Source organism: Symphalangus syndactylus, chromosome 3, assembly GCF_028878055.3.
Source record: "Symphalangus syndactylus isolate Jambi chromosome 3, NHGRI_mSymSyn1-v2.1_pri, whole genome shotgun sequence".
Lineage (NCBI taxonomy): Eukaryota > Metazoa > Chordata > Mammalia > Primates > Hylobatidae > Symphalangus > Symphalangus syndactylus.
The window spans coordinates 125,810,948-125,838,576 of NC_072425.2; the positions used below are offsets into that span (position 1 = coordinate 125,810,948).

At 38.1% G+C, this 27,629-nt stretch overlaps 1 protein-coding gene across 1 annotated transcript in view; it reads left to right on the plus strand.

Moving 5' to 3' along the window:
• The window catches only part of DDX10 (DEAD-box helicase 10), a 298,002-nt gene extending 271,257 nt beyond the window's left edge, over positions 1-26,745 (plus strand). The window contains exons 17-18 of the mRNA XM_055273017.2: positions 3,596-3,735; positions 26,064-26,745. Coding sequence (XP_055128992.1) covers positions 3,596-3,735; positions 26,064-26,241 — 318 coding nt within the window. The 3' untranslated portion in view covers positions 26,242-26,745. The remainder of the gene's footprint in view (positions 1-3,595; positions 3,736-26,063) is intronic.
• Positions 26,746-27,629: the final 884 nt, after the last annotated feature.

A 27,629-nucleotide genomic window follows, 5' to 3' on the forward strand; every position in this document is an offset into this window, starting at 1 on the left:
CAGTTGAATGATGTATTCTGCTCAAAGTGTCAGAGTACAGATCTCAAAGCCAGCAGAGCAGCTGGAAATTAGAGGAATCGCCAGAGGCAGCCACAGAGAGGGTAGAGGGTAAGCCTATCTCTGCCTGAATTCTTGGCTAAGTACCACATTGTACAGGCTCAGGGGAGACTCATAGGAAACTAGAAGCCACAGGATCAAAACACATAGAAGCAGCTCCTTACTATGGATTAGAGTCTGCAGTTTTAATCTAGGCAAAGTACCTGCCTGTTAGAATACAAATTCAGGAATCCTCAGAAAACGTGATAGAATCTAGTGTTTCGGTAATGTGTTATCTACAATCTTCAGTTTTCTACAAAAATATTAGGCATGCACTTAAACAGAAGTGTGTGATCTATACCCCAAAAAAGGCAATCAGTAGAAGCTGACTTGGCTCAGATTTGAATTTAGCAAAGACTTCAAAGCAGCTATTTTAAATATATTCAAAGAATTAAAGGAAAATATGGTATCAGTGAATGAAAAAATGTTCTGAGCAGGGAAATGGTAACCATTAAAAAAAAAAAAAAAGGAAATCCTAGAGCTGAAAAGTACAGTTACTGAAATTTTAAAAATTGCCAGGTGGGCTCAAAAGCAGTTTGGCATTGTCAGAAGAAAGGAACAGCAAACCTGAAACACCCAGTAGAAATTGTCCTGTATGAGGAATAGAAAATAAATGAAGAAAAAGGAACAGAACCTATGAGACCTGTAAAGTAGTCCAACATACATGTGCTTGGAGTCCTGAAAGGAGAGGTGAAAAAGAGACATAAACATATTTGAAGGAATAATGGCTGGAAACTCCCCAAATTTAGTGAAAAACATTATCAGATCCAAGAAGCTTGCAGAGTCCCAAGAAATACAAACACAAAACCATTCCTAGACATATCATGGTCAACTGTTATGATAAACAAAAAATTGTGAAATCAGCCAGAGGAAAATGATACTTGCTTACCCTTCAAGGAAAACAACTGAAAGTATTTGTTGCTGATGGTAAAATTTGAGCTTTTAGGAAAACAAGAACTTTGGAAAACTTGTATTCACAAATATTTCTCAATATTTGACTTCGGAAAATTTGTAACCACCAACAGCTTCCCAATACTAAAAAGGCTTTTTTTTTTTTTTTTTTTTTTTCTTAAAGACATTGATGGTGGATAAAAAATGTGACTTTAAAAAAATTATATAATGAAATGTGTCAACATTTAGAGATCTGCATAATCTGTGTAATTCAGTGAACAATTATTTTTCAAGTAACCAATGTATAATGTTACAAAATCATTCACTAAAGATCCATTCAAAGTGCAAGGTAGACCAATGGATTTTAATGTAACAAAATGCAGAAAGTTCATTGATATAGTTTCAGTTTTCATATCACAACTAGTTTTTAAGAAGCTATTACACATCAACATTTGTTATAGAATGAACAAAGAATAACTGCAGTTTTCTGAAAACGTTCTATTACTCTTCCCTTTCCCAAATACCTATCTGTGAGAGGCCAGATTGTCTTTATATTTTTCAACCACAACAATATTGCAACAGAATGAATGCAGAGCAGATTTGAGAATTCAGCTGTCTTCACTTAAGCCAGACATTAAAGAGACTTGCAAAAATGTTAAAAAAAAAAATAGTTCTTTAGGAAATTACAGCTATTTTTCATAAAATATATTTTTATGTTAATACAGTTTATTAAATGAATAAATATATTTTTAAAATTCTCAATTTCTAATACAGTAAATGTCAGTAGATCTTCCCCATGTTAACAAAAGCTCTTTGGCATCCTCCATTCTTTTTAGGTGTAAAGGTGTCCTGAGACCAAAAAGTTCAGAACTGTTTTGAGTCTGCTCTGCCTCCACCTTCAGATAGCACATGCCTTTAAGGGCATCAGACTGGAAAATTAGAAATATCTTATAGCTCAGGAAATTAGAATTCTTGAGTTTATGGTGACATCCAATTTTTGTTAGTATCTTTGATTATTTTCAAGTAGACAATAAAATAAGCTGTCAAGTGTGCTGCTTAATGCTTCTAATCCCCCCTCCCTGCCCAACTCAATTTCTTTCCAGACCTTTTATTTTTTACCAGGGACTCTCACCAGGAAAATAGTAAGGGAATTTTGCAGTGGTGACTAATTCTTATTTTCTTATGTTTAGAGGTTATCAAAAAATGTTAGAGTACTTTAATAGTGAATAGCATAATAGTGCTATCACAGTCATTGTGCTAGCATAGTCATTACTATGCTATTCTGAATTGTTATTCACTTTCTGGGAATGAGCATTAATCATTTGAAATCAAAAGAATCAAAGAATCATTGAAGTTTGTATCATTTGGTATGAAGAAGAATTGTAAAGATGGTAACTGAAAGAAACCCTGAAATTTTTTTAGTCCTACTTAACAATTTTCTGTTAAATGCATGTGCCACTGCTTGTTTCTGTTTATCTAGTAGTTGACAAAACCAATCTACCAGAAATAAATTTGTTATGTGATGTTCATAACATAAATGTATAATAAGTTTAATTTTGCATTAGTTTTTTGACAAAAATAACCACCAAAAATTAAAAACAAAAAAAGCCCACTTACCTACCTGCTTGCATGAAACTGAATAGATCTCAACTTCCATCCATTCCCTCCCATGCATTATTGCTTTTCCCATTTCTTGGTGTTCCTCCCCTTTTCCCATTGTTCTTAGTGACTCTGCACTTGCATTTGAATTTAGAAGACCCATCACTATAAGTAAGCTTGTACAGATCTGCTTATCGTTGTTGTTTTGTTTTTAAGAGATGGGATCTCACTCCATCACCCAAGCTGGCATGCAGTGGTGCAATCATGGCTCACTCTAGCCTCAGCCGTCTGGCACACGAGATCTTCCCGCCTCAGCCCCTGGAGTAGCTAGGACTACAGACACATGCCACCATGCCCAGCTAGTAGATCTGATAGTTTTTTTAAGACTTATACTTTTGTGGTCATAAAATCAGACAAATGTTACTGTACTCTGGCTTCTGATCTTTTATATTTTCACCTAATATTTTTGGTAGTTTTTAAACTTACATGTGTGGACAGGAGCACTAAAACAATTTTATATGCTATTTCTTTGTTTATTTTTATTTTATTTTAGAGATGTTGCCCAGGCTGGTATGCAGTGGCTATTCACAGGCGTGATCGTTGTGTACTGCTGCCTCAAACTCCTGGGCTCAAGCAATTCCCTTGCCTCATCCTCCTGAGTAGCTGGGATGACAGCAGCGTGCCACAGCACCTGGCTTTTATTTCTTTGATAATTGAGTTGAGTTACAGGGAAATAATAAAATAGACAATTTTCTCCTGTATTGTGTTTAAAGGACTGAATAGTGATTTGCTTTCTCAATCTTATTTTATTTTATTTTTGAAATGATAAGGATTTTCATTCTCTTTGCAAATGGTTGTGGTTCTGAAAGTCACATAAAGGCCTACACCAGAATAGAAAGCTAATCTGAGGATGTCAATTAGAGGGATATCCATTTGGGTCTGCAAATAAAACCTGATTATTTATCAACTGACTTCTTCAACTACAATTTTCCTTATTATTATTTTTTAGGCCAAAGATGAAGAGGAAGCCTTTCTGGATTGGAGTGATGATGATGATGATGATGGATTTGATCCAAGCACACTCCCAGATCCAGATAAGTACAGAAGCTCTGAAGATTCAGATAGTGAAGATATGGAAAATAAAATAAGGTATGTTTTTACTATGGGTATGAAATACATACTCAGTACTCTCACATGAGTCTTCTAATGAATCCAAAAGACATTACTGAGAGTTCTACTCCAAGAGATGTTTGTTGCTTTTTTTTTTTTTTTTTTAATACCTTTACTTAGATTCCTGGGAATCCTGCTGCTGTTTTTTTACTCATTTTGCTGCAGATTGTTCTGATAATGTTAGGGCCTTTTTGATTATTTCTATATCTATAATCCCTATTAACAGATATAAGTATGATATATGAGTTGTGTTTTTCCTTTCTCTATTCTTTTTTTTTTTCTTATCTTTCTCTGAGTCCTTTATGCCTAAGTATTTGATGCACTAAGATCTGTTCTCTGCAAACAGAGTTAGGGTTTTATTTTTTTTCATTGTCAAAGAACTCTATTAAAGATATTGCTAAAAATTGTCCTTGAATTTTAAAAAGTGGACATTATTCTTCCACATTCTTTTATATGGAATTAAATAACAAATAAAATACTGGTGGGGCTGGGCGCCGTGGCTCATGCCTGTAATCCCAACACTTTGGGAGGCTGATGTGAGAGGATTGCTTGAAGCCAGGAGTTTGAGACCAGCCTGATCAACAAAGTGAGACCCTGAATCTACAAAAAAAAATTTTGTTTTAATAAATAAAATAATGGAACACTTGTACAGAAACAGCTCTTGACAAATTCCTTCACTTTAAAATCTATTTGCTATTATTTATTTGCTACCATTGGCAGAAACAAATGAAATGTGATGAATTGAATAATAGTATGACTTGTTCACCATTTGTTTTCAGAGTACTATGTATTAGATTACATTAAGAGTCTATTGATTTAAAAGTTGAGAACGTTAAACTTCATTCTCAATCTAAACCAACGAACTTCTTTACAGAAGAGTGGTACTAATGACAGATAGAGTTAATATGATTGAAGGGAAGAGGAAGCTTGATGGAACCCTTGAAGTGCTAGCACAGGGAGTTTGGAGTTGGAGAAGTAGGCCATAGAGAGCTATAATTTGTTTTAAACAAGAACATTATAAAAAGGTCTTAAAGATTTTCTCAGGACAAAATGCTGTAGAGAGACAGAGTTACTCGGCTGGGCGCGGTGGCTCACGCCTGTAATCCCAGCACTTTGGGAGGCCGAGGCGGGCGGATCACAAGGTCAGGAGATCGAGACCATCCTGGCTAACACGGTGAAACCCTGTCTCTACTAAAAATACAAAAAATTAGCCGGGCGAGGTGGCGGGCGCCTGTAGTCCTAGCTACGCGGGAGGCTGAGGCAGGAGAATGGCGTGAACCCCGGGGGGCGGAGCCTGCAGTGAGCCGAGATCGCGCCACTGCACTCCAGCCAGGGCGACAGCGAGACTCAGTCTCAAAAAAAAAAAAAAAAAGAGAGAGAGACAGAGTTACTCTTCATTTGAATCTTATGCATATTTAAACATGAATTATTTTTTAATAGGGAAAATTCACTTATCCAAATGCAGTTTTCTGAGGTGATGCCAGAAACTTCCATTTGCTGTTGGACAATTAGGTGGTTGAACATAAGAGCTTTATACGGTATGTGTAGGCTCTAGGTAGTGGACATCATTGTTTTACTACCACAAGAGGCACCACAGATAAAAATAACTTGATTAGGATTTAGAAAAATACACAAATGTGTCTGCCATAAGGATTAACTAATTTAGGTTCTGGGCGTATCCCTAATCTTTAAAAATTGACCTCTAAGAGTAAATGTACACGCTCTGAGTTCCTTGGTGTATGTGTCTGAGACCTAAATGAACCCCAGTGGGGTCAGGTTTGCTTCCCCTTGTGTTCCTATATAAATGCACCTCTTTTAGAATGGTTTATGGGGTCTGTATTTTGGTAGATGTGATTTAAGTAACATACATGACTTTCAGTCATTATCTTCCAAGTGTTTCCATGTAACTTGACTCCTTGGAGGGAACATTAATTGGTTCTTACAGTTCTGCAGCCATATTTTGCATATCTGTCTAATATACCTTTAAAAATTAGTCAACCTTTGAAACCTTTGGCAGGATGTCAGCAATCCTTCTGCATTTGATTTGTATGGATTTTTTCCCTAACATTTTAGATAGTTTCTGGGTCATCTTTCATCTGTGTACAGCAGGCATTTCATTTAATTCTTCTGCCATTTCTTGCCCTTATGATGACATTTCTGTGCTACCACCTAGTTAATATAACTTGTTCTCTAGTAGCTCATGTGTTTCATCCTGTTAATTGGCTGTAAATGTTTTGTACCTAGAAATTGTCTACATTTTTTTTTTTTTTGGTACCAACACTTAACTGCTCTAGCCTCAATTCCCACCGCTAATATTAATGTCATGGCCCAGAGAATGCCTTGACATTTGAATTGATTAATTGATGAAGGAGATTTACAGGGTTAAAAAAGAAACGTAATTATAAGAGACTATATCATTGGTCCTAATATTAATAAGTTAAATGATACAAGAGATGACAGAATATAGATGGAGAGTTGGAAGAAGCCAAGTTCATACAGTGTAATGGTGATGAACAAGAAGGTAGGAGTACTGTGAGAGATGACAAAGCATCTTAACTTAAAGACAAGGGTTCAGATGGAAAGTATTTAAGCATTATATGAAAATTAAAACAGTTTTAATTTCAGGCACAGCTAACAAGTCAGCATTAGTGGAGACTGGGATTGGTCAACTTGTTTTAAGCTGACAAAAATTGTCTTTTGTTGAAGAGGAGGATATCAACAAGGGCTTGATCACTGACGAGGGATTTTATTCCTGTAGCGTATGTAAGGGCTTCCTAGCTGGTTTTTTGTTTTGGCCTGTGAACACAGAGATTGTCTAATCTTCTTATAGCCTCCTTCTAGATGAAAAAACCAAGGCTTTAAAGGCTAAAATAACTTGTCTGTGATCACAATAAAAGTTAGGGACAGAACAATGTGATCTTTGTAAATTAAACTGACTCCCTAGTTCTAGAATCTCAGTTAGGTTGTATAGAATTACCCTGGTGTTGAGAGAGGTAGCTCAGGATAATGTCATTTGACTGAAGACCTGGATCCATGCACTAACAATAAGATAGACATGGTTTCCCACCCTCAGCATTATTGATATTCCGGCCCAGATAATTTTTTGTTTGAGGAAGGGTATAAGCTGCTTAGCATCATCCTTGGCCTCTATCACTAGCATTTGGGACAACTAAAAATGTCTTTAGACATTGTCAGATATCTCTGAGGAAGCAAAATTGCCCACAGTTGAGAACAACTGGATTAGACCCCAGATGGCAGATACATATTACTGGTGCTTAATTTCCCCTGTCCTTCATTCAGAGTAGGTTTTTTCTCTGTTCATTTCCATTTGGCCTAAGCAGTCCTCAGCACAGCCTCTGTCAATCAATTGGAACCAGTACGGAAGGTAAAACCTATTTGCCATTCCTGGACTAGCAGGCAGGATTTGGAGTAAATTATAAGTAGTAGCCTACATCTGTAATTTCTATTTATACTTTAATTTCCATTTTTCTCCCTTTTCTGTGGTTTATTTGCCTCAATGGCAATGAATCAAGATGTATGTAAACTAAAACCAAAATTGTTTTAGATAAAGAAAATGTATTTGGAAGATTGTATATACTAGAATTTTGACAATAGTAATTGCTGTTGCTGCTAGCATTTGCATAGTAGCACCAGTAAAGTTTTTCTGTATTCTTCCAGTTTGGCTACATCTTCTTTTTCTTTGCTTCTCATAAGCTGTATGATTACATGCTAAGATCTTATGATGTCAGCTTTAGTGAGTCCTCTTGACATGTTCACAGGTTTTACTTGCTGTGCTGTCTCTAGCCCTCTACGCAGTAACTGAGGCAGTGGCTAGTACTCCAGCCTCTTGGACATCATCATGTCTCTCAGTAGGTTATTCTCTGGCTCTACACTTAGCATTTTCAGAGACAAATTCACTCTTATGGGACTAGATAGACCAATTAGAAAGTAGCTATTAGTCCCGGCGGGGTGTGGTGGCTCACACCTGTAATCCTAGCACTTTGGGAGGCCGAGGCTGGTGGATCATGAGGTCACGAGATCGAGACCATCCTGGCTAACACAGTGAAACTCCGTCTCTACTAAAAATACAAAAAATTAGCTGGGCATGGTGGTGGGCGCCTGTAGTCCCAGCTGCTGGGGAGGCTGAGGCAGGAGAATGGTGTGAACCCGGGAGGTGGAGCTTGCAGTGAGCTGAGATCGTGCCACTGCACTCCAGCCTATGCGACAGAGTGAGACTCTGAGAGAGAGAGAGCCGAGCACGGTGGCTCACACCTGTAATCCCAGCACTTTGGGAGGCCGAGGCGGGCGGATCACAAGGTCGAGAGATTGAGACCATCTGGCCAACATGGTGAAACCCTGTCTCTACTAAAAATACAAAAATTAGCTGGGTATGGTGGTGGGCACCTGTAGTCCCAGCTACTTGGGAGGCTGAGGCAGGAGCATTGCTTGAACCTGGGAGGCAGAGGTTGCAGTGAGCCGAGATTGTGGCACTGCACTCCAGCCTGGAGACAGAGCAAGACTCCATCTCAAAAAAAAAAAAAGAGAGAGAGAGAGAGAAAAGCAAAGAAAGCACAAGGGAGGGAGGTGGGGAGGGAGGGGAAGGGAAGGAGAAAGAAAGAAGCTATTAGTCCCAAACTAAACTAGCATGAGTGAGTTTCTTTGAAAGTTTCCTCTGGGTGTTTCTTTTTCCTTTACTTTATTGACACATACAGATATTCAGCGTGAGTAACACTTGTGTTTCTCCACATGGAAAAGACACTGTCAGTTGGAACTAGGCAATGGAGAGCCAGATTTAGTGGAGAATGACAGAATCTGGGGTCAATAGTTCCCCCTCAGGGAGGTCTGACAGGGTTTTCAAGAGTTTTTACTTCTGCCTTCTTTCTCAGTTCAGTGCATAGCTGCAATAGAATTTAAACTACCTTCAACCCTGTAAAATTATCAGAATTGTTATCTCCAGCACTGAGATTTCAAAAGGGTTCTGATGTGGATTCAGCTCAGTTTGGTTAGCATGACCAAAAGAGAACTTGCTTATAATATGGTTTCAGGGACAATGAAAATTATGTGACTTTGGGTTTCTTTTAATGAGCTTTAAGAATGCCGCCATGAATAGTTTATTTATCCTCAAAAACAGAGCTGTGAAACAGGGGACCAGCTAATCTACCCACAGTACAGAAGTAGTTGGGGCCAGATGTCCAAACTCCATTTAAGGATCTAGGCTTTCATGTGCTATTTTTGACGACAGGTGTAGAAGGGAGAGCTTGATGTTCTCTGGCTTTTTTGCTCTTCTTTATCCATCTTATGCATTGGTATAGGCTGCGTTTTACTCTAGCTTTCACCTCTCATTCTTCCTTTGAAAATGGGGAGTTAACATCGGTAGAATTAATAAATGTTAGGATTTGTTGTTGTTGTTGTTATTTTTGGAGACAAAACAGCTTAGTAGGAAACCCATGTCTCTGTTTCAGTGGGCTTTGTGACATTCATTGAATTTATTGGTCTGCTGGGAACTGCACAGAGTCCTGTGTTCTTATCTCAAGTAAGTTTTGAAAGAGATTTGTACCTTTTGAGGAACTAAGACCTCAGATACTGTAATTGCTTTTGGGCTAATGACCGATTTAAGAGTTAAGAATACCCACTTGATCTGTTAGTCTCTGGATTATAACATTTCTTCCATCCATTCTTTCAACTAAAAATGTTTTAGTGCCTGTCATGGGCCAGGCATGGATACAGAAGATAAAACATTAAACAGGAAAAATATCTTTCCTGCTTTCACAAAGCTTTTTGTTCCATGGAGGTTACAGGTAGCTAAATAAGCAATAACACAGCAGTGTGATGGATTAGTGCTGTGGTTTATGCACTTGGGGAGGCGGTGGGGAGTGGAGTAGGTAGGGAATGAACATGGAGACCATGTAAGTGATGGGTTCAATCTAGGCCTGATGGGTCAGAAAGAGCTTCCTGAAGGCAGTGATGTCTACACTAAATCGGACTTAGGTGTAAGTGTTAACTCAGCAGAGGGGAGGATAAATTGCACTTCTAAAAAGTGTGGCTTCTAAAGTGAGATGAGTGTCTTTAACCATATTCCATTTAAACTCTTCTTTCAATAAAATTGTTTCCTATAGCTGTGCTTCACAAGCTGAGAGACTTGACTCTGAGCATGTAAGATTAATTTTTGTATATCTAGTAGCATTTATCATGTTTGGTTTTTGGCCATCTTCGTGTGAATTGCTAATGATGTGAAAATTTGCAAAGTATTAAATACAATGAAAAAGAAACAGCTGGATGTTCCAGATATTCATTATCCAGTCAAATTAAATTTTTAATATTTATAATCTTAACCTTTTTCAAACAAAAAAAGGAAAAAGAAAAGGTGATGATTCGACTCTTACTACCTTATATCAATCTTTGCTTTGTAGACTACATTATCTAAGGCAGGTAGCTTCCTAAAGAATTCTTACATGGTGCAGGGTATTTGGTAGATTATTCTAGGTAGCATAAGACCAATTACATCTATAGTTTGTACTGAGGCTATTGTCCTCATTTAGACCTGGTAACTTCTGTATGGATTGATACCTTTTCCTGTATGGAGTAAACTATTCCACATGTAAATATAATTAGGTGTTCATTTAACCTATTTTTACACATCTCTGAATCAAAAGACTAATCAAGGTTTTTGGCCTGCATGTTTGTTCTTTCTTTTTTGAGACGGAGTCTCGCTCTGTCGCCCAGGCTGGAGTGCAGTGGCGCAATCTCAGCTCACTGCAAGCTCCACCTCCCAGGTTCACGCCATTCTCCTGCCTCAGCCTCCGGAGTAGCTGGGACTACAGGCACCCGCCACCGCGCCCGGCTAATTTTTTGTATTTTTAGTAGAGACGGGGTTTCACCGTGGTCTCGATCTCCTGACCTCGTGATCAACCCGCCTCGGCCTCCCAAAGTGCTGGGATTACAGGCGTGAGCCACCACGCCCAGCCGTTTGTTCTTTTATTTGGGTTTTTGTTTTGTTTCTAAAAATCTGTTCCATATTCATTTTTCTATCTTTTGAGTGAACTTGCCTGTCTTTAAAAATGATCTCTTATGTGAGGTGGATGAACTGCTTTAACCTCTGTAGTTTCTCCTAGTATTGAGTTCTGTGACATCTCTTAAATAAGTTTTGCTCAGTACCTATTCTAAGATTTTGCAGTCGGCTTCATAATTTGTGGGAGGCTTTTCACTTGGAAAACAATGTTCTCAGAAGCCATTTTCATTTCCTACTTGTTTTTGGATGGAGCTAAAAGAGCTTTTTCTTAGTCTAGGTGATTGTTTAAAAAAATACTATTCACTGCAGTCTCCAATTACTTGAACCTCTCCTTGATTATGAATCTCATTGTGTGCAGCAAATGTAGAAAGAGGTTGGCTCAGCTTAATTATGTAGTGAATTTATTGTGTGCCTGCCATTCTTTCCTCTTACTCTTTTCAACTTCAGGAGTATATGCCCCCTTCCCGTATGCCAAGCAACTTTCAAGAGAAAATCTCAGTCATTTCCTATTTGTCAAACATTTGAAAATAAGAACAATATTTGGAGAAACTCCTGAGGCAGATTGTTGGGGTGGGGATTGGGAAAGGCAATATTTGTCTTAGGACTTTTAGAGAAAGGTTGCTACATGTTGAGGAAGGAGGATGTTATTTTCTGGGATGAGGGCTAGATTGAGATGGGGAAGACACAGTTTGAGAAATTGGGAGTTTAAAAAGCTACTCTTTTACTGTTAGTGTTTTTGCCCTGTGCTTTCTACTCTGTCATTTAATCAACCATTTTATATATAACTCAGGACAGTTGTGAGCCTGCCATTTTTCAGAAGCGCCAGGATCTCTAAGAAGGATGAATAGCTCAGGATGCTATGAGGCTAAGGTGAACCACCCTTGCTAGTAGGGTTCTCTGGCAGCTGCCCTAACTCTGGTGCACTGAAACTTTGTTTTCACTGAAAAGACCTTTGTGAGTGACTTCTTAGGGTGTTTCTTTTTGTCATTTCACATTGCATTCACATAGAATGCACTCATGCCTAATGACTGCAAACTTTCCATCACTTGGTTAAACCATAATTTCCTTGTCCGCCTCCCTTTTAAAATTTTTAGATTGTACCCATGCTTAGGTTTTTGGTTCTTGTTTGATTTTATTTTGTTATTACAAGTAATTTTAATGGGTTTTGATTTTTGTTATTGTAAGTAATTTTTAAAAATTGTTAGTGAATTTTTTAAAGATTGTACCCATGCTTAGGTTTTGGGTTCTTGTGTGATTTGATTTGATTTTGTAATTATAAGTGATGTTTTGGTGGGCAGCTTTGTTGAAGACTGGATTTTCTTTCCTCTGAAGTCATTTGAAGGACTAATGAAGAGTGAGACTAAACTGTAAAACTTCATTTTGCCAGATAGCTGGAACATTAGGGACATGCTTGGGTAGGTGGTGATCTTAGATTGAAAACTAATCAGGGAAAGTAGATTGAGAGAGAAGCAGATGGGATGTGTTTCTGAGGAGCACAAAATGTTCTACATGCAGATTAGCCATGAGAAAAATGCATAGCATAAACTCAACTTGTATGATGTTTAATTTTTTTTCTTTTAATCTGGGAGAAGAGACATAATTATACCTTCTAAACTGCTGTGGAGCAGGGATTCTTAACCTGGGCTCTATGGATGAGCTTTAGGGAAATCTTGAGATTCCATGCAAAATGATGGCGTGGGCGTGCATGTAGCATAGACACTCCTGTGCAGTTAACTGGATGGATTTATGACCAGAAAAAGAGTGTGGCCAAAAACTTTTTGCCAGTCGCAAATGGCGTTGTAGATATTTTGCAGATGGAAACACATGTGTGAAGTGGTATGATGTGCAGTCTTGTGCCTTCTAGTTTTTCCTGACCACTGCCAGCCTTTTCTGATTATTAGAATTCTGATCCAACAGGACCAGTTTTTTCCTCTCCTTTTGCAGTTATGTTTATAATGAACTCTGAGCCCATCAATCTTTTCTTAGATGACATTGTTTTTACAAATTTGTTTTTAGTACTGAGCAGCTAGAAAAGAGACATTAAGGACGTGATACATTTTCACTACCAGTTCTACATGTGGTAGCCTGTGCTGACAGGAGAAAGCTGAGCACATTATATGGAATGTACTGTAGTAATTAATCTTCATTAGGACTGTTGCATGGCCTCGTAAATTAAAATTTATGGTAAGGGGAAAAGTCTCTGGCACAACATATTTGAATACCAAAGTGCCAGTACTTTAGGATGGTTATAAAGGTTTCTGAGAATGTTTCAAATGATCACAAGCTCATGTATTAGGTTTAAATTATTTAGGAAAAAAATCCAAGCTACATTTATGATATGAATACAAGAAGGAAAGTTTTATGCAAATAGGTGCCCAAAACTGGGCTCTCAGGCGCTAAACTCTTGTCTCTCACAGTAGCTTTCCACAGCCAGTTTAGCAGCATGTTGTAAAAGGACACCTCAGGGTTTCTGTTTAAGGGCATATTCAATGTTCTCCACCTCCAGACACCCACCCTTAGCTTCCTTGCAGCTGTATCAGTCTTTGGTTCACCTGATTTCTTAACTTAGCATTCCAAAAGAAAGAGAAGGAAAAGCAAGAGGTTGAAAAGCTGCTCAGACAGTCTAATAAAGAGAGTGTGCTTTCTTCCAGCAGCCCCTTGTCCTTGCTTTTGTGAAATTTCTGAATAGGCTGTACAGTGATGTCAATCCCCTATTTTGTAATTTAACACATACGAACTTGCACACCCCTAGTTGTACATGAAGAAATGCAGCTGCCGCAGAAGTTATGACCTCTAAAATGAGGCATATGCCACTTTCTGGCTGCATAGTCTCTTGTTCAGAGTCAGGCTTACAGAATCCCCCACAATTTCAGTTGCCATTTTATAACTTAATTATTGGAACTGTCTGCCCCAGCATCCTTGGAAGTTTAGTGTTCACTCCACTACATTGTGTTTCTATAAGGCACTGCATCCAGCAGGAGAGAAGTTGACAGATTTTCCCAGAAGATATTTTTCTTCTATGTTGCCTTGGCCACAGCCTTATCAGACAGCACTTGGAACTTTTTTTTTTTTTCTTTTTCTGATGGAGTCTCCCTCTGTCGCCCAGGCTGGAGTGCAGTGGCGCAATCTCAGCTCACTGCAACCTCCGTCTCCTGGGTTGAAGCAATTCTCCTGCCTCAGCCTCCTGAGTAGCTGGGACTACAGGCGTGCGCCACCATGCCCGGCTAATTTTTTTGTATTTTTAGTAAAGAAGGGGTTTCACCATGTTAGCCAGGCTAGTATTGAACTCTTGACCTCAGGCAACTGCCTGCCTTGGCCTCCCAAAGTGCAGGGATTACAGGCGTGAGCCACTGCGCCCAGCTGAAACATTCTTGAAGTTTGGCATAGTGGTTCCAACTACTGTGTCCTCGCACCCCAGGAAGTGTGGTTTCTGGGTTACAAAGGACATTCTGACTTGTTTTCTTTGGATTTAATTCACACATCATTTAAAGTATGCTGTTTACCAGTGAGAGGTCTTCCTATTCATGGCAGGTACCAATGATTACCTTCCTCTTCTTGTGATAATGTCATTTGCCCCACTCTTTCCCACACTTGTAAGTTTATTGGCTAAAGTGTCCTAAAAGCCAGAAAGGGAATTAAAAATTCAAGTGGAATAAGCCCTAGGAGTTCCTGCTACATGGAATAATATATCAGTGAATCAGTCTCTCTCCTTATGCTTTTCTCTATCAGTACATACAAATTTAAACTATGCCTGATCCTGGCAGGGTGTTCTCAGAAGCATCTGTTTTACAAAAATAGTTTCTCTAGCAGGTGTGAGATATGAATTACATGAGGTTCTATGAACCGAGAGACTGAATGCCTTGCCCACATGCACCACTGCTTGTAGTTTTGGAATATTGATCTACACGCTGCATTATTATCAACTTTGCAACAGGGAAAGTAGTTTCGTGAAATTAAGACTGTTAGAACAAAGGCAGGCTACTTGGCTTTGTGGGGAAAACTGCGGGTTTGGGGGTCAGACAGACCTGAGTTTGAATCTTTCTTTTATAAGTTATGGACCTTTGACAAGTTACTTAATCACTGTGACCCAGCTTTCTTCATCAGTCAAAGGAAGTTAATTTTTACCTTGCAAAGTTACTATGAAGATCTAACAAGGGTAAAAAGAAAGTGAAATATGACATTGAGTAGGGTCATTAATATGTAGTAATTATTTTAATTACTAAAAGCGAAACTGGTAGGAGTTTGTAAAAGAGTATATACATTGATAGGAATAAAACTTAATGTCCTCTAGGATGCCTACTTTTCATTGTTTTCCTCATTGAAGTCATTCATTAAGTCCCCAGGTAGTACTAGGCCATATATTCAAAACAGTTTACAAAAATATCTTACAGCCTGGTTGAAATTAATGATGTAGTGACAGTAATGTCATGTAACATAGCCTATTCAAAATATGGATGGAGACTCCATGTTACCAAATTGGAGTGTAGGAATGCCCTTACCTGTCTGTTCTCCTTTGACAGTCGCATAATTTAGGCATTTGATAAACTGCTAGTTTACCATGTGACTGGCAGAGAGCAATAAAGAGATACTGGACCCCAGCCCCTCATAGAGCGTACACTCCAGCAAGAGAGACAGACCATAAGGAAGTAAACAAAAAGCAGACAAGAGGTGGTGACAGGGCCTTGAAAACAATAACTGATGAGGGAGGAATTGGGAGAGTTCACTTTAGCCAAGATGGTTAGGAAGAACCCTCTCTGAGGCGAGACCTGAAGAATCATTGAAAGCCACCTCTGGGAAGAAGGAATGATTCATCCTAGTGTTCTAATTATGGTTTGCGTAGACAATTATTGTTTAAATATTTACCCTAATAGCATCGTCATGACTGTACAATTCTGTGTATTCCTATTAGGAGATTCCTTGACTGCTTTTCACCTCATCATCATTCTACCCATGTGTCTATCCTGATTGTGATACTGACTTCATAGAAGGTGATGAGTATAAAAAACAGTTGCTAGTCTAGTCTATACAGTGGCAACTTATTAGAAAGGAGCGAGCTGGCATTGAAATTCTCATAAGTACAGAAAAGTGAAATTGAGATGGTCTGAGTACTCTAAATGAGGATGGGAAAGGTAACTCAGGTGATATATTAAGGGGCATGTAGTTCTTTGGGGATAAAAAGAGAAAACTCTAATGTGTTTTTATGCTTAATTTAATTAAGTTATAATGTATTGGGGGTATACTCTTTTAAACTATACTTTTTTTATTGACTTTCTTCCTAGCAATATTAGTTTTTACAGTAAACATGGAGTGAAAAATACAGTTTTCATATTTCCCTTCACTACCTCTGCGATTTCCCCTATTAGTAACATCTTGTATTAGTGTGGTAAATTTGTTACAATTTATGAACTAATATTGATACATTATTATTAACTAATGTCTATAGTTCAAATTAGAGTTCACTTTCGGCATTGTATATCTTATGGGTTTTGACAAATGTATAATGTCATGTGTCTGTCATTATAGTATCACACAGAATAGCTCATTGCCCTCAAAAATCCCCTGTGCTCCACCTATCTATCCTTCTCTTTCCAAATCCCTTGCAACCACTGGTCTTTTTATTGTATTCACAGTTTTGCCTTTTCTGGAATGCCATATGTGTGGAATCATATATGCAGCCTTTTCAGATTGGCTTCTTTCATGTAGCAATATATTTTTAAGGTTCTGCTATATCTTTTTGTGGCTTGATAGCTCATTTCTTTTTATCACTGAATAATATTCCATTGTATGGATGTATCACAGTTTGTTCATCTATTGAAAGACATCTTGGCTGCTTCTAAATTTTGGCAATTATGAATAAAGCTGCTATAAATATTCATGAGCAGGTTTTTGTGTGGTAATAAGTTTTCAGCTCCTTCGGGTAAATATCAAAGGGCATGACAGCTGGATCACATGGTAGGGAGTATATTTAGTTTTATAAGAAACTGCTAAACTCTCTTCCGAAGTGGCTGTATCATTTTGCATTCTTACCAGCAATGAACAAGAGCTGTTTTTGCTCCACAGCCCCACCAGCATCTTGTATTGTCAGTATTTTAGAATTTAACCAGTTCATAATAATTTCTGTAGTTTAAAGAAAGCTGTTTTTAACGTTTAAAATACAGGAGACTGTGATAATAATATGCTTTGTCTTTTCAGATTTTGGTTATATGCTGGATTAAGTACTATTCTGCCAAACATGAAATTCCAGCTTAGCATAGCCCTTCCTTATGAACAGGGCTGCCCTTTGAGGAACTGTCTTCTCAGCCTCTCAAAGTGAAGGTTCTTACCTGAGATAAGGCTAATAATAATAATATACTTAATTTTAATAAAAACATCAAAGACTATTGTTGCTTGCTGAGGACCTTAACCTAACAGGGACCCAGAACCTCTCTTCCCTCCAAGAACATTTGTCCCAGACCCCTACCCCATTCAGTATTCCTTCCTGAGTGTCCCACCTCTCCAGGAGTTCTCTCATGAGCCTTGATAGCACCCTGTACTCCAGCCTGGGCTGAGCAAGACCCTATCTCAGGGGGTCAGGAGACATCTCAAGTTAAAAAGCTTTCACCTTACATGGTAAAGACCAATATAATCTAGTTAACATCAACAGAAAAGTAAGATCATGCCCACCATGGGGAGTTGGAGAAGCTATAGTTAACATTTATAATGCATTTACTATGCATGTATCACTTATTTAATCTCTCCATGAGGTAGATATTAGTCACATTTACAAACATAAAAATTGGCACTGCGTGACATTCAGCAGTTTTCCCAAGTTTTAGGCAACTGCTAGGGTTTAAATCGGGTCAGACTGGCTCCAAAGCCATTTTCTTTTCCTCTATACCAGAATTTTGGAAATGACATATTTAATAACAGTGCTTGAATCACTGTTAAGTAACTGATTTTTAAAAGCAGTCATTTCAATATTAAACAGGGAAGGGGGAAAAGTAGATATTTTTTACGTTATGCCATGTGTACATTTCAGAGAACTTACCTGTAAAGTTAAGGGGATAAAAGGTTCCATGATCACAGTGTCTTCCAAATATACTGAGTTAAACTTGATAGAGACGAAGTTACAATAACATCCAGGCACCATGAATTAGACGTTATAAAATACCTTTAACAATAAACCTTTTAGGAAACTGAAAATTCTTCTTAATGACCTAGTTACGCTTTCTCCTAATTTTGTCTTCAGATCCTGTGTCTCAATGTTATCCACAAGGTTATTGTGTGTTCTGTGCCTTGCTGAAGCCTAAAAGCATTCATTTTCCCACTTTACCAGTCAAATAACCTTCTCAGAGCAGTAAGATTAGTCTGATATGAATTGTTTTTAGTGAGCCAACAAAAGCTACTAGAACCAGGGGTCTGGTTTTTGGTTTTGTTTATTTCACACAGTGCTTGTTTTATATGTCAGCAGGGTATAAAATATAAAAAAGGGATCTACCCTTTTTTCTCTAAAGGGCCAGATAGTAATTATTTTACACTTTGAGGGATACTCATCTCTGCCAGTGCAGTGGTAAAGCAACCATAGACAATACATAAACAAGGGAGTTGAGGCTGAATCATCAGTAAAACTTGATGTATAAAACAGGCACTGTGTGAAATTTGGCCCACAGGTATAGTTCGCTGACAGGCTTTCCTATTTAAAGTTGGTAATCCACTTTAAAGTCTTGGTTGAAAGCTTTACATACTGTGCAAAATTTACCTTCTCCTCTTTGAAAATGGGAACCAGGCTGAGCATGGTGGCATGCACCTTTAGTCCCAGGGAGGTTGAGGGAGGAGGATTGTGTCAGCCCAGTTCAAGGCCAGCTTGGGCAACATAGCAAGACCCCCATCTCTAAAAAGAAATAATAATAAAATGGGAAGTACTTTTTGCCAGTCTCCAGTCTTTGAGGATCCTCTTCCATTCTCCATTGAATCAGAGATGACCAAATGAACAAGACGGTTTCCACATTCTCTAAGAATCCAGTATGTATTTCTCAAGAGTCAGGGATGTGCTTCATTTAGAGTAGTTAGTGGCTTCGTATAATCTTCATCCACTTTGTTTCTTTCTTGGATACCAATGTTTCTTGTTTGTTTTTTCTAAAGGTCTTTCCCCTCAAAAGAAAACAAAAGTTATGAGTTGAGAATTTGCTTTTTGGTCTTGTTTGCCATCAACATTAAGTAGTACTCTTGTGACAAAAATGAAAGCAATTTCAATTTTAACTTTTCATATTTTTGGCAAGTGCTGTATTTGCTGATTATACTCTTTGTTGAAATATTGTGTCTGCTGGTGGCAAACCACCCTGAGTCTAAAGTCCAGGATAATGAGGGGAGATCCCACTGTCACTGTGTGTCTTATGGAACCTGATACCTTTGTCTTGAAGTCATAGTCATTTGTTGACTGTGCTACATGCTGTTAAAGAAAAAAATTCATGACACTTATTAAAGAATGGTAAGTCAAACTTTATTCAAGGGGTAGGGGCCACTGCAATGGAGTTTTTTAGTAGGGGCAAGAGATTGAGCTCAACTGAGAGTACAACTAGGACAAGTGAGAGTTATAGAGATTTACAGGAAGGGGTCATTAATGGAAAGCTATTAAGAAGGAACATCAGGGTTATGGAGGATTCTGGCTAAACAGATTCCACAGGATTATTACTGAAGGCAAGCCTGGGGGATGGGAAATTTGACCAGATATTAAGGGTGAGAGATTTTTGTTAAGCTGACTTGGCAGGATTCTTGCTAAAACTGGACTAAGTGGGCAGAACTGGACTAAAGACAAAGCCCAGTTAGAAAGAGGACTTAGAGTAGCCAGACTCAGGTTTGGTCAAAAGAGAGTATCTTTGTCAGTACTTCATTGAGGGTTAAGGTTTTCATGTGATCACACATTTTAAAAAGGATAATAGTTAGATATTATTGCAAAGAACATCAAAATTACTCATTTTTGTTGAAGTGACATGCCAAGTTTTGATCTTTTTATAATCTTAAAAGTACTGTCTCATTTCTCAGAGTCTGAAGTTATTGGGTACTTCTTTTTTTACAGTATAATTTCTGATCAGGTGGTCTAGAAAAAGCCCTAGGCTAAAATGCATATTTTTAAGTCATTAGCATTGTGGAAGATTGTGGAAACACTGAACTGCATGAGAATATCCAGAATGAATATGTAAGATGAGGATAGTTGAGGCCCAAGGATGGAACCTGGGGAAATGAACATTTATGTAATGGCTAGAGGAAGAGGAAGCTGGGAAGGTACAATCAGGGAGGTTGTAGTCAACCTTTAAGTACTTTAAATTTAGATGATTGCTGATTACATCTCGTATGGAAGTTGCATTCATGGTAAAATTTAAACTGTCCATTGACAGGGCGTTAACTCAGCAGAAGTTGTGTTTGAAAAAACAAGTTACTGGGTTTAGCCATAATTTGGCCACTTACATAATTTTTAAAAACATGCAAAGCCAAAATTTAGAACACTGGAACTTGTGATATTAAAAACGGAGGATTAGTCAGCAGACAGGAGCCTGCGCACCCACAGACTGGATTGAGTGTTCTGGGGGTGCTCCCACACGTGACACTCTCCTCTGTTAACTCTGCTGGAAGTCGAATTAGAAGCAAAATCCATTGAAATGTTGCCTTTTTTGTTGCAGTGATGGTAATTCTTGGGGCTTTGAACTACCCTAACCGTCATTATTTTTACTATTCAGATGAATGGACCTTTATTGAATGAATTCTTTAAGTCATCTTCAGAAATGAAGGAGCCTCAGACCTCAAAAAGCTAACCATTTAGTAGGCAGAAGAAGAAATCTGTACAAAATTACAGTGCACAAGGTGGAATCCTTGAGGAAGAGGTATCATTTGAACTGGTTTTGAAGGATAAGGGAGGTTTAGATAGTTAGAAAACAGAAAAGGGAATTCCAGATAGAGATAAAAGAAACTGAGAAGCTGGGGCATATTCAGGGAATAGAAAGGAGCCCCAAAGAACAAGGGGTATATTAAGGGGGGCTAATGCAGAACAGGTTACAGAGGCAGGCTTATACTAGATCATGAGACTCTTTAAAGATTATACTAATAATCTTTCTAGAGAACCACTGAAATTTTTATGAAAAAGACAAGACCATGCTGTGCTTGACAGAGACTACTTCTCTAAGCGTACTTACAATGGGCTCAAAGGAGAAATATTATACATGAAGGTTTTATAAATGATATTTCAACAAGAACTTTATTTAAGATGACTGGTTCTTAAGTTTTTTTTTGTATTTGAGGGGGGAGTGGGCATGGAAACCATTATTGAATAGCTTCCTAAGAAGGCTGATATGTAAGACTGAAAAGTAAAATTATCGGGAATTCTCACAGGTTTCTCCATATGATCCATGGAGCACCATTATGTATCCTGGAATGATGACTTCCAACCTTTTCATCATCACAAGACAAGCTTTTGTGTATCCACTTTCACAAAAATTTCAAAATCATCAAAATAGAATTTCCCTGTCATCATCTGTTTTGTTTTCAACGATAATGGTCCCATGTTTTAAAAGATTTTTGTCTCTCAAGAAAGTTAATACTTAATATTTCACATTTGTTTCATTAACAAAGATGTAATTTCCAGTTCACCCAAGTATCTGAAGTATTGAGCGTTTACAAACCTCAGTTAATATAATTCTAGCCAAAAGCAAACAAATCCCACAACTTAGTCTTTGGCACACAATTGCAGATTTAAAAAAAAATATTGAAAATAACCCATGATTCATATATCTTGACCTAAGCAGTCTCACCTTTTCTGATACATTTATAGACACAGGGACCCTAGGTTGGAGATCAGGTTATCAACAGGAACAGAGATTATTTGGCATACCTACTGTGTCATCATCTGTTCAGATTACACATTACATGATGATTTTTTTCTCTGTTGTATGATACATCCTTTAAATGGCACACCAGACATTACTAATAAAGTCTTTATTATTTGGATTATTGAAAGACTGATATCTCTGAGTTCTTTAGCTCTACTTCTTATTTTTATAGCAGTAGTAGGGCATACCTACTCTGTATGCTTCTGAGCCTTGTGGAATTAAAAAGAATAATTGATGTATACCTAGCTACTCAGAACTTCAAATTTAATTTTTTTCTTTATTGCAAAGAGTAATACAGGCTCATTACAGAAAAATGAGAGGACATATATAACAGCAAGAGGAAAATTAAAAAAAATCTTCCAAACCTTTTTCTATGCAAACTTACATATAGACTTTTTAAAATACAAATGGACTCTCTCTTTTTGTGTTGGTTTTATAACTGTTGTCAGTGTCAAAAGCAATTCCTGAAACATCATTTTTAATAGCTGCATAGTATCTCATTTCTAATTTTATAACCTATTCAATCCTTTGTGGTTGGACTTTGGGATTTCTAACTTTCTGCAATTAAAAGTAGCTATCCCGTGAATATCCTTGTGCCTAAATCTTTGTCTAGATCTCTAATTATTTCCTCTGGATAAAGTCCCAGAAGAAAAATTGCCAGGTATATATATTTTAAAGACTTTTGAAGGGTACTGCCAAATTGCCCTCAAGGAAGACTGTGCCCATTCACTTTTCCACTCACGGGTTTACATTCTAATTGGGAGTTAAGATGCATACAGTTGGAAAATAAAATCAATTTAGTATCAGGAAATAGCAATCTTAGGTGCAAAATGACTAATAGATAATTGGCGCTTTTCCAATTCAGAAGAGATCACTTTTAATAGGCAGATTTGTACCTTTCATGGGAGATAAGGAATTGGAGATGGGTCTTGAAGGACAAAGGAAGACCCAGAAGAGGCAGGTGCCACATTTATAGCAAACACCGGTGGAAATGCCCAAGTGTCTGCTGATCTCGCAAGTGAGGGCCGTGCTTTTGAGGAGTGAGGGACTGGGAGGAAGGCTGACCTGAACATGCTAACTTCAGGTTTTCCTCTGGCTCTTTTGTTTCTCGTGAAATTAACACTGTTATTCTGGGGTGATGACATAACTACAAGTGTCTGAAAAAGTTAAAATATTGAAACCAGGAAATCAACCCTGTTAAAAAATCAGTTCAATTTCTCAGAGTATTTTGATGTTTGGTTTCAGAAAATTTAGAAATTCAGAAAGTTATATTCCATTTAAAACTCAATGACAAATAAAGATTTTAAAATTGAATTCACATTCCAATGTTGTATCTTGTTTTCTTAATTATTAGCAATGAGTGAGTTGTTTGGCTCAGATGGTCACTTTGGTTATCAAGACAAGCCTTTGTGTATCCATTTTCACAAAAATTTCAAAATCATCAAAATAGAATTTCCCTGTCATCATCTGTTCAGATTACACATTACATGATGATTTTTTCTCTGTTGTATGATACGTCCTTTAAATGGCACACCAGACATTACTAATAAAGTCTTTATTATTTGGTTTATTGAAAGACTTATCTCTGAATTCTTTAGCTCTACTTTTGATTTTTATAGCAGTAGTAGGGCTTTTGGTGTGCTGAGTCAAGCCATGCTTTTGCTTTTTAAGATGTGCTTTATCCATTATGTTGTACCGTCTTAATGCTGAGCAGTGATATGTTTGCTTTTGACCCTTGCCTCGAACATTTAAAGAATGTGGCAAAAATCTAAGTCCCACAGAAGTGCTGACATGAGGATAAAATGCAGAGTTCAGGCTTGGGCTCACCCCAGTTTTGCAGGCCACCCCCTCGTCAGACATCTCAGGGACCTCCTTACCTCCCTCGGCTTAGTGGAGAACACTGATTTTACTCCTTTTTCGACCTCTATTGCATTTTCATTATTTCAGTGGACCTATTATCTTCAGAATGTTTTACTACCTATTTGATAAATGGCACCAGTGATGTGCTGCCCCCATGGCTCCTAACAGAACTCATGATTGAAAGATGCAAGAGCCCCTCGCAGAACTTGCAGAAAATAATTTAAAAATCAAGAAACTAGAATTCTCTATTACATATATTAGGTTGTTAACCCATCAGAAAGAAGTCCCTGCCCCTAGTTGGATCCAGTGAGCTCCAGGTGAATATAAGCTAGACGGGGTCAGAACCCCACTGCCTGCCTGATTCATCAGGATGTAAATAAAAGGGAGCCCTCTAGTGCCACTCCATTTGGAAGAGGCCTTTCCTGAAGAGACCAGATAGTGGCTATAGTTTGCTTTCTACTTCCTAATTACTTTCTAGGTTTGTTACATTATCCCCCTTTTGGTAATTTATCTGTAGAATGCCTATACTGTTGTTTAATAATTAACTTATTATACAGATTGCTGCTTATTTGCTACAGAAAGTAGTATAAAGTGCCTTTCTAGAATTTGAAGTGATCCACAAAGCAGCAAAGCTGCCTATTGTGAAAATACTTGGACTACATAAATTTTCTACCTTTTATTATCTAAACCACCTATTTCCTCCAGGGCGTGTAATGTGCAGGAGCACATTAAGAGGATGCAATAGACAGCCCACTAATTAGGCCATTTCTGATGAGCTGACCTGAGATGCACTTGACGTATAGGCAGAGCAAATACCAGTATTCCCTTGAACCAGATAGATCCTGGCACTATAACCCTGTGGGATTGTCACAGGACTGACCATACTCGTAAGAGGATTAGGGCTCAATGCTTTTTTTTAAGGCCCTTTTTCACTAAGAATTATTTTAATTCTTTGCTGACTGAATTTGTATCACAGGGAACTCTTTCATGTTCATCTCTCCAGGCACTCTTTTAAAGTGCAGTGATTTGTGGCTTTAAATAACCTCATAGTGCCATCCAGTTTGTCTTTCCTCCAATGGTGAAAGAGAATGGCTGAGTCAGAGCACTGGGCACTTCTGGGAGGGAAATGGAGGAATTATTTCCAGTTTTGCATCAAGCTGGTCATAAATGGATATGCTGATTAGGCACATTCACTTTGATATCCAGGCTGTCTTCTTAAAGAGTAATCCAGGCCATTGGAAGTTGAGCAGTTTGTTCTCTTTAAGAACACATTGTGTGCTTGGGATATAATGTAATATTTCTGGATTTATTTATTTATTTATTTTGCTGATTAGATATAGTGAATGTGAGAATTTAAAAGGGAGTTTTTAGACAGAAAGTTAACATGTATTGAGCACTACTGTGTGTTCTCATTTCTGTAAGTTCATTTAATTCTCACAATTTTAAATAAATTATATAATCCCTGTCTTTACAAATAAGAAAGCTGAGGGTTAGACGTGTTAATTAAAGGTCTGACTGTGTTGATGCCAAATCAGTGCTCTTTCCACAGTTCTTGGCATTTAAATGTTGACTGAGTCAACTCTAATTGCTTTTAAAAGTCTGCCTTTGGGGATGGATTCAGTATCATTCATATCTGAGTTTGAATCCCATGGGTGTAATCTTGGTCTAGTCATTTAACCTCTCTTAACCTCATTGCAGAATGAGACTAATGCACTCCACACTGAGGGTTGCCGTGAATATAAATGACATAAGCTATGTAAGGTATGTAGCGCAGTGCCAGACTCTGAGGAAGCCCTGGATTCGTGGTTGCTACTGCTAATAGATGGCCTTTTTATTTTGTTTTAATCATATATCCAATAATTGGGTCATCTTGGAACAGATAATATCTCAAAATGCTTGGAGGAGAATGTTTTGCTTTTTCTTCTGTTTTTAGCATATCAAGTGATTGCCTCAACTTTCAGAAATTAGTTTTGTTTTTATGGTCTGTGTCTTGGGTATGTACTTAATACTGCGATAATGTTTGCTTTCTTAAGGCTATCTGTATCTTTGATACAGATTTTTAAATGGAGGAAATTTATTTGACGTCTTAACTAATCTGTAATTTAACATCTCAGGTTCTATTTTATGCATGATCTCTAGATCACAACTTAATGCAACAGATATTAGAAGCAGTACCTGGTGTCCAGATAGCTGTTAGCTTGCACTCTGCTACCTAAAGATAACCTGACTTTCAGTAGAGGTAGTTTGACGTGGCAGGACAAGCACACGCTGGAGCCAGACATACCTGTGGTGCCTCTCAGTGTCCTCAAATTGTGGATGATACAGCTGTAACTTCCTAGAATGATTGTGAAAATTGGATGACCCAGTGTGAACAAAGTACCTTGCGTGTGCCTCGTGCGTGGTAGGACCTAGCTACTGATGGGAAGGTACTTACTAATTGTACAGATATCTTGACGTTGCCATGGTTTCCTTCATTCTTGAATAATATCACTTTACCAACTCTCTGTTAATTTTGTCCTATTTTAAATGTTTGATTTCATACTGAGTCTAAAGCAAATCTTTGGATTTCTTCTCACCAGTGATACCAAGAAGAAGCAGGGGATGAAGAAGAGGAACAACAGTGAAGTGGAAGACGTGGGACCAACAAGTCATAACAGAAAGAAGGCCAAGTGGGACACTTTAGAGCCTTTGGATACCGGCCTGTCTTTAGCAGAGGATGAAGAGCTGGTGTTACATCTGCTAAGAAGTCAAAGCTAAATACTTCCTGTGCCTGCCTTCTCGTTGAAACCTTGGTTATGATTGTGTAGGCAAGAAGTTGAAAAACAGTTGATTTGGGGGCACTTAGGTACCATATGCCCCATTCCCAAAGGGCACATTTCTGGATAGAAGCGATCTTATCTCCAAGTCCCTCTCACAGGACATGCTTTGTGCCATCACTGAGCATACTCAGATCGAGGGTGGATGATACCATTTCCTGACCCCGTTTTCCAGCATGTGTTCTGTTAGATTTTTATCCATGGGTTCCTAGGCCTTGTCATTGGAAACGCTGCCTTTGTTTTACTGGCAAGTTCTGGAGCTCTTGTGTCATTGTTAGAAATCCCTGTCTTGCTTACTGTACAGAAGTTTCTGTTACTGTTAAAATTGCTCATGATTTCGATGTATTTAATATTTTCAAAGAGACTATGATGGACCAGCCCTGAGAAAGAATGAGTATTTTTGAATTGAGATGATCAATAATAAACATATTTCCTATAAAAGAAAGTATTAATGTTTTCATTATGTCCAGTAACATAAGAGAACTCTCACAGGAAGGTTCTTAAGATTAAAGTGCTTGGCCATTTCCTCAAACTGTGAATTTGTCATGTTCTTAAGTTAGCCTGTTCTCAAGGATATCATTTAACTTAACACTTGCAGGTTTGCTAGCGATTGTTTATAAAATCGGTAGAAGTTCTGAATATGAAGACTTGACTACAACATGGCCTGTCACTGTGCACGTGGTAGCTGCAGGTCCTCTGCAAGTGCTCCAGTCGGCACCTACCACAGAGCCCCACCCAGACTCAGCTCCTGGTAATGAGTACAATGCAAAACACGACAGAGCCTCTTTTTTGTTACAAATAACTCAGATTCTTAAAAGGGAAAGAATATGGTAAAGAAATGAGTCTTGACATGAAACTGATTTTATAGATTTGCCACCTTCTCATGATTCTGTCCCTTTCCTATTTTCCCACTCCGTGCACAAACATTTTCAGTAACAGGTGCAAATAAATTATAAATACAAGGAAGAGGAATGATGGCATTACACCTGGGTATCTCAAACCTTTTCAACTCAGCCTAAGTCCACGTTTGTCCCAGAAAAGTTTCTCCTCTTTTATTTGATATCCTCGTGAGCCGGCACCAACATCATTTCACCATCAAAATGAAGTCAGGTGACACCTCAGCTTCTCCCTCTTCCCACTCTTTGCTTTACTAGTTCTTTTGATGCCTATTCTGTAACAACTTTTTTTTTTTTGAGGTGGAGTTTTGCTCTTGTCGCCCAGGCTGGAGTGCAATGGCATGATCTCAGCTCACTGCAACCTCCACCTCCTGGGTTCAAGCGATTCGCCTGCCTCAGCCTCCCTAGTAGCTGGAATTATAGGCGCCCACCA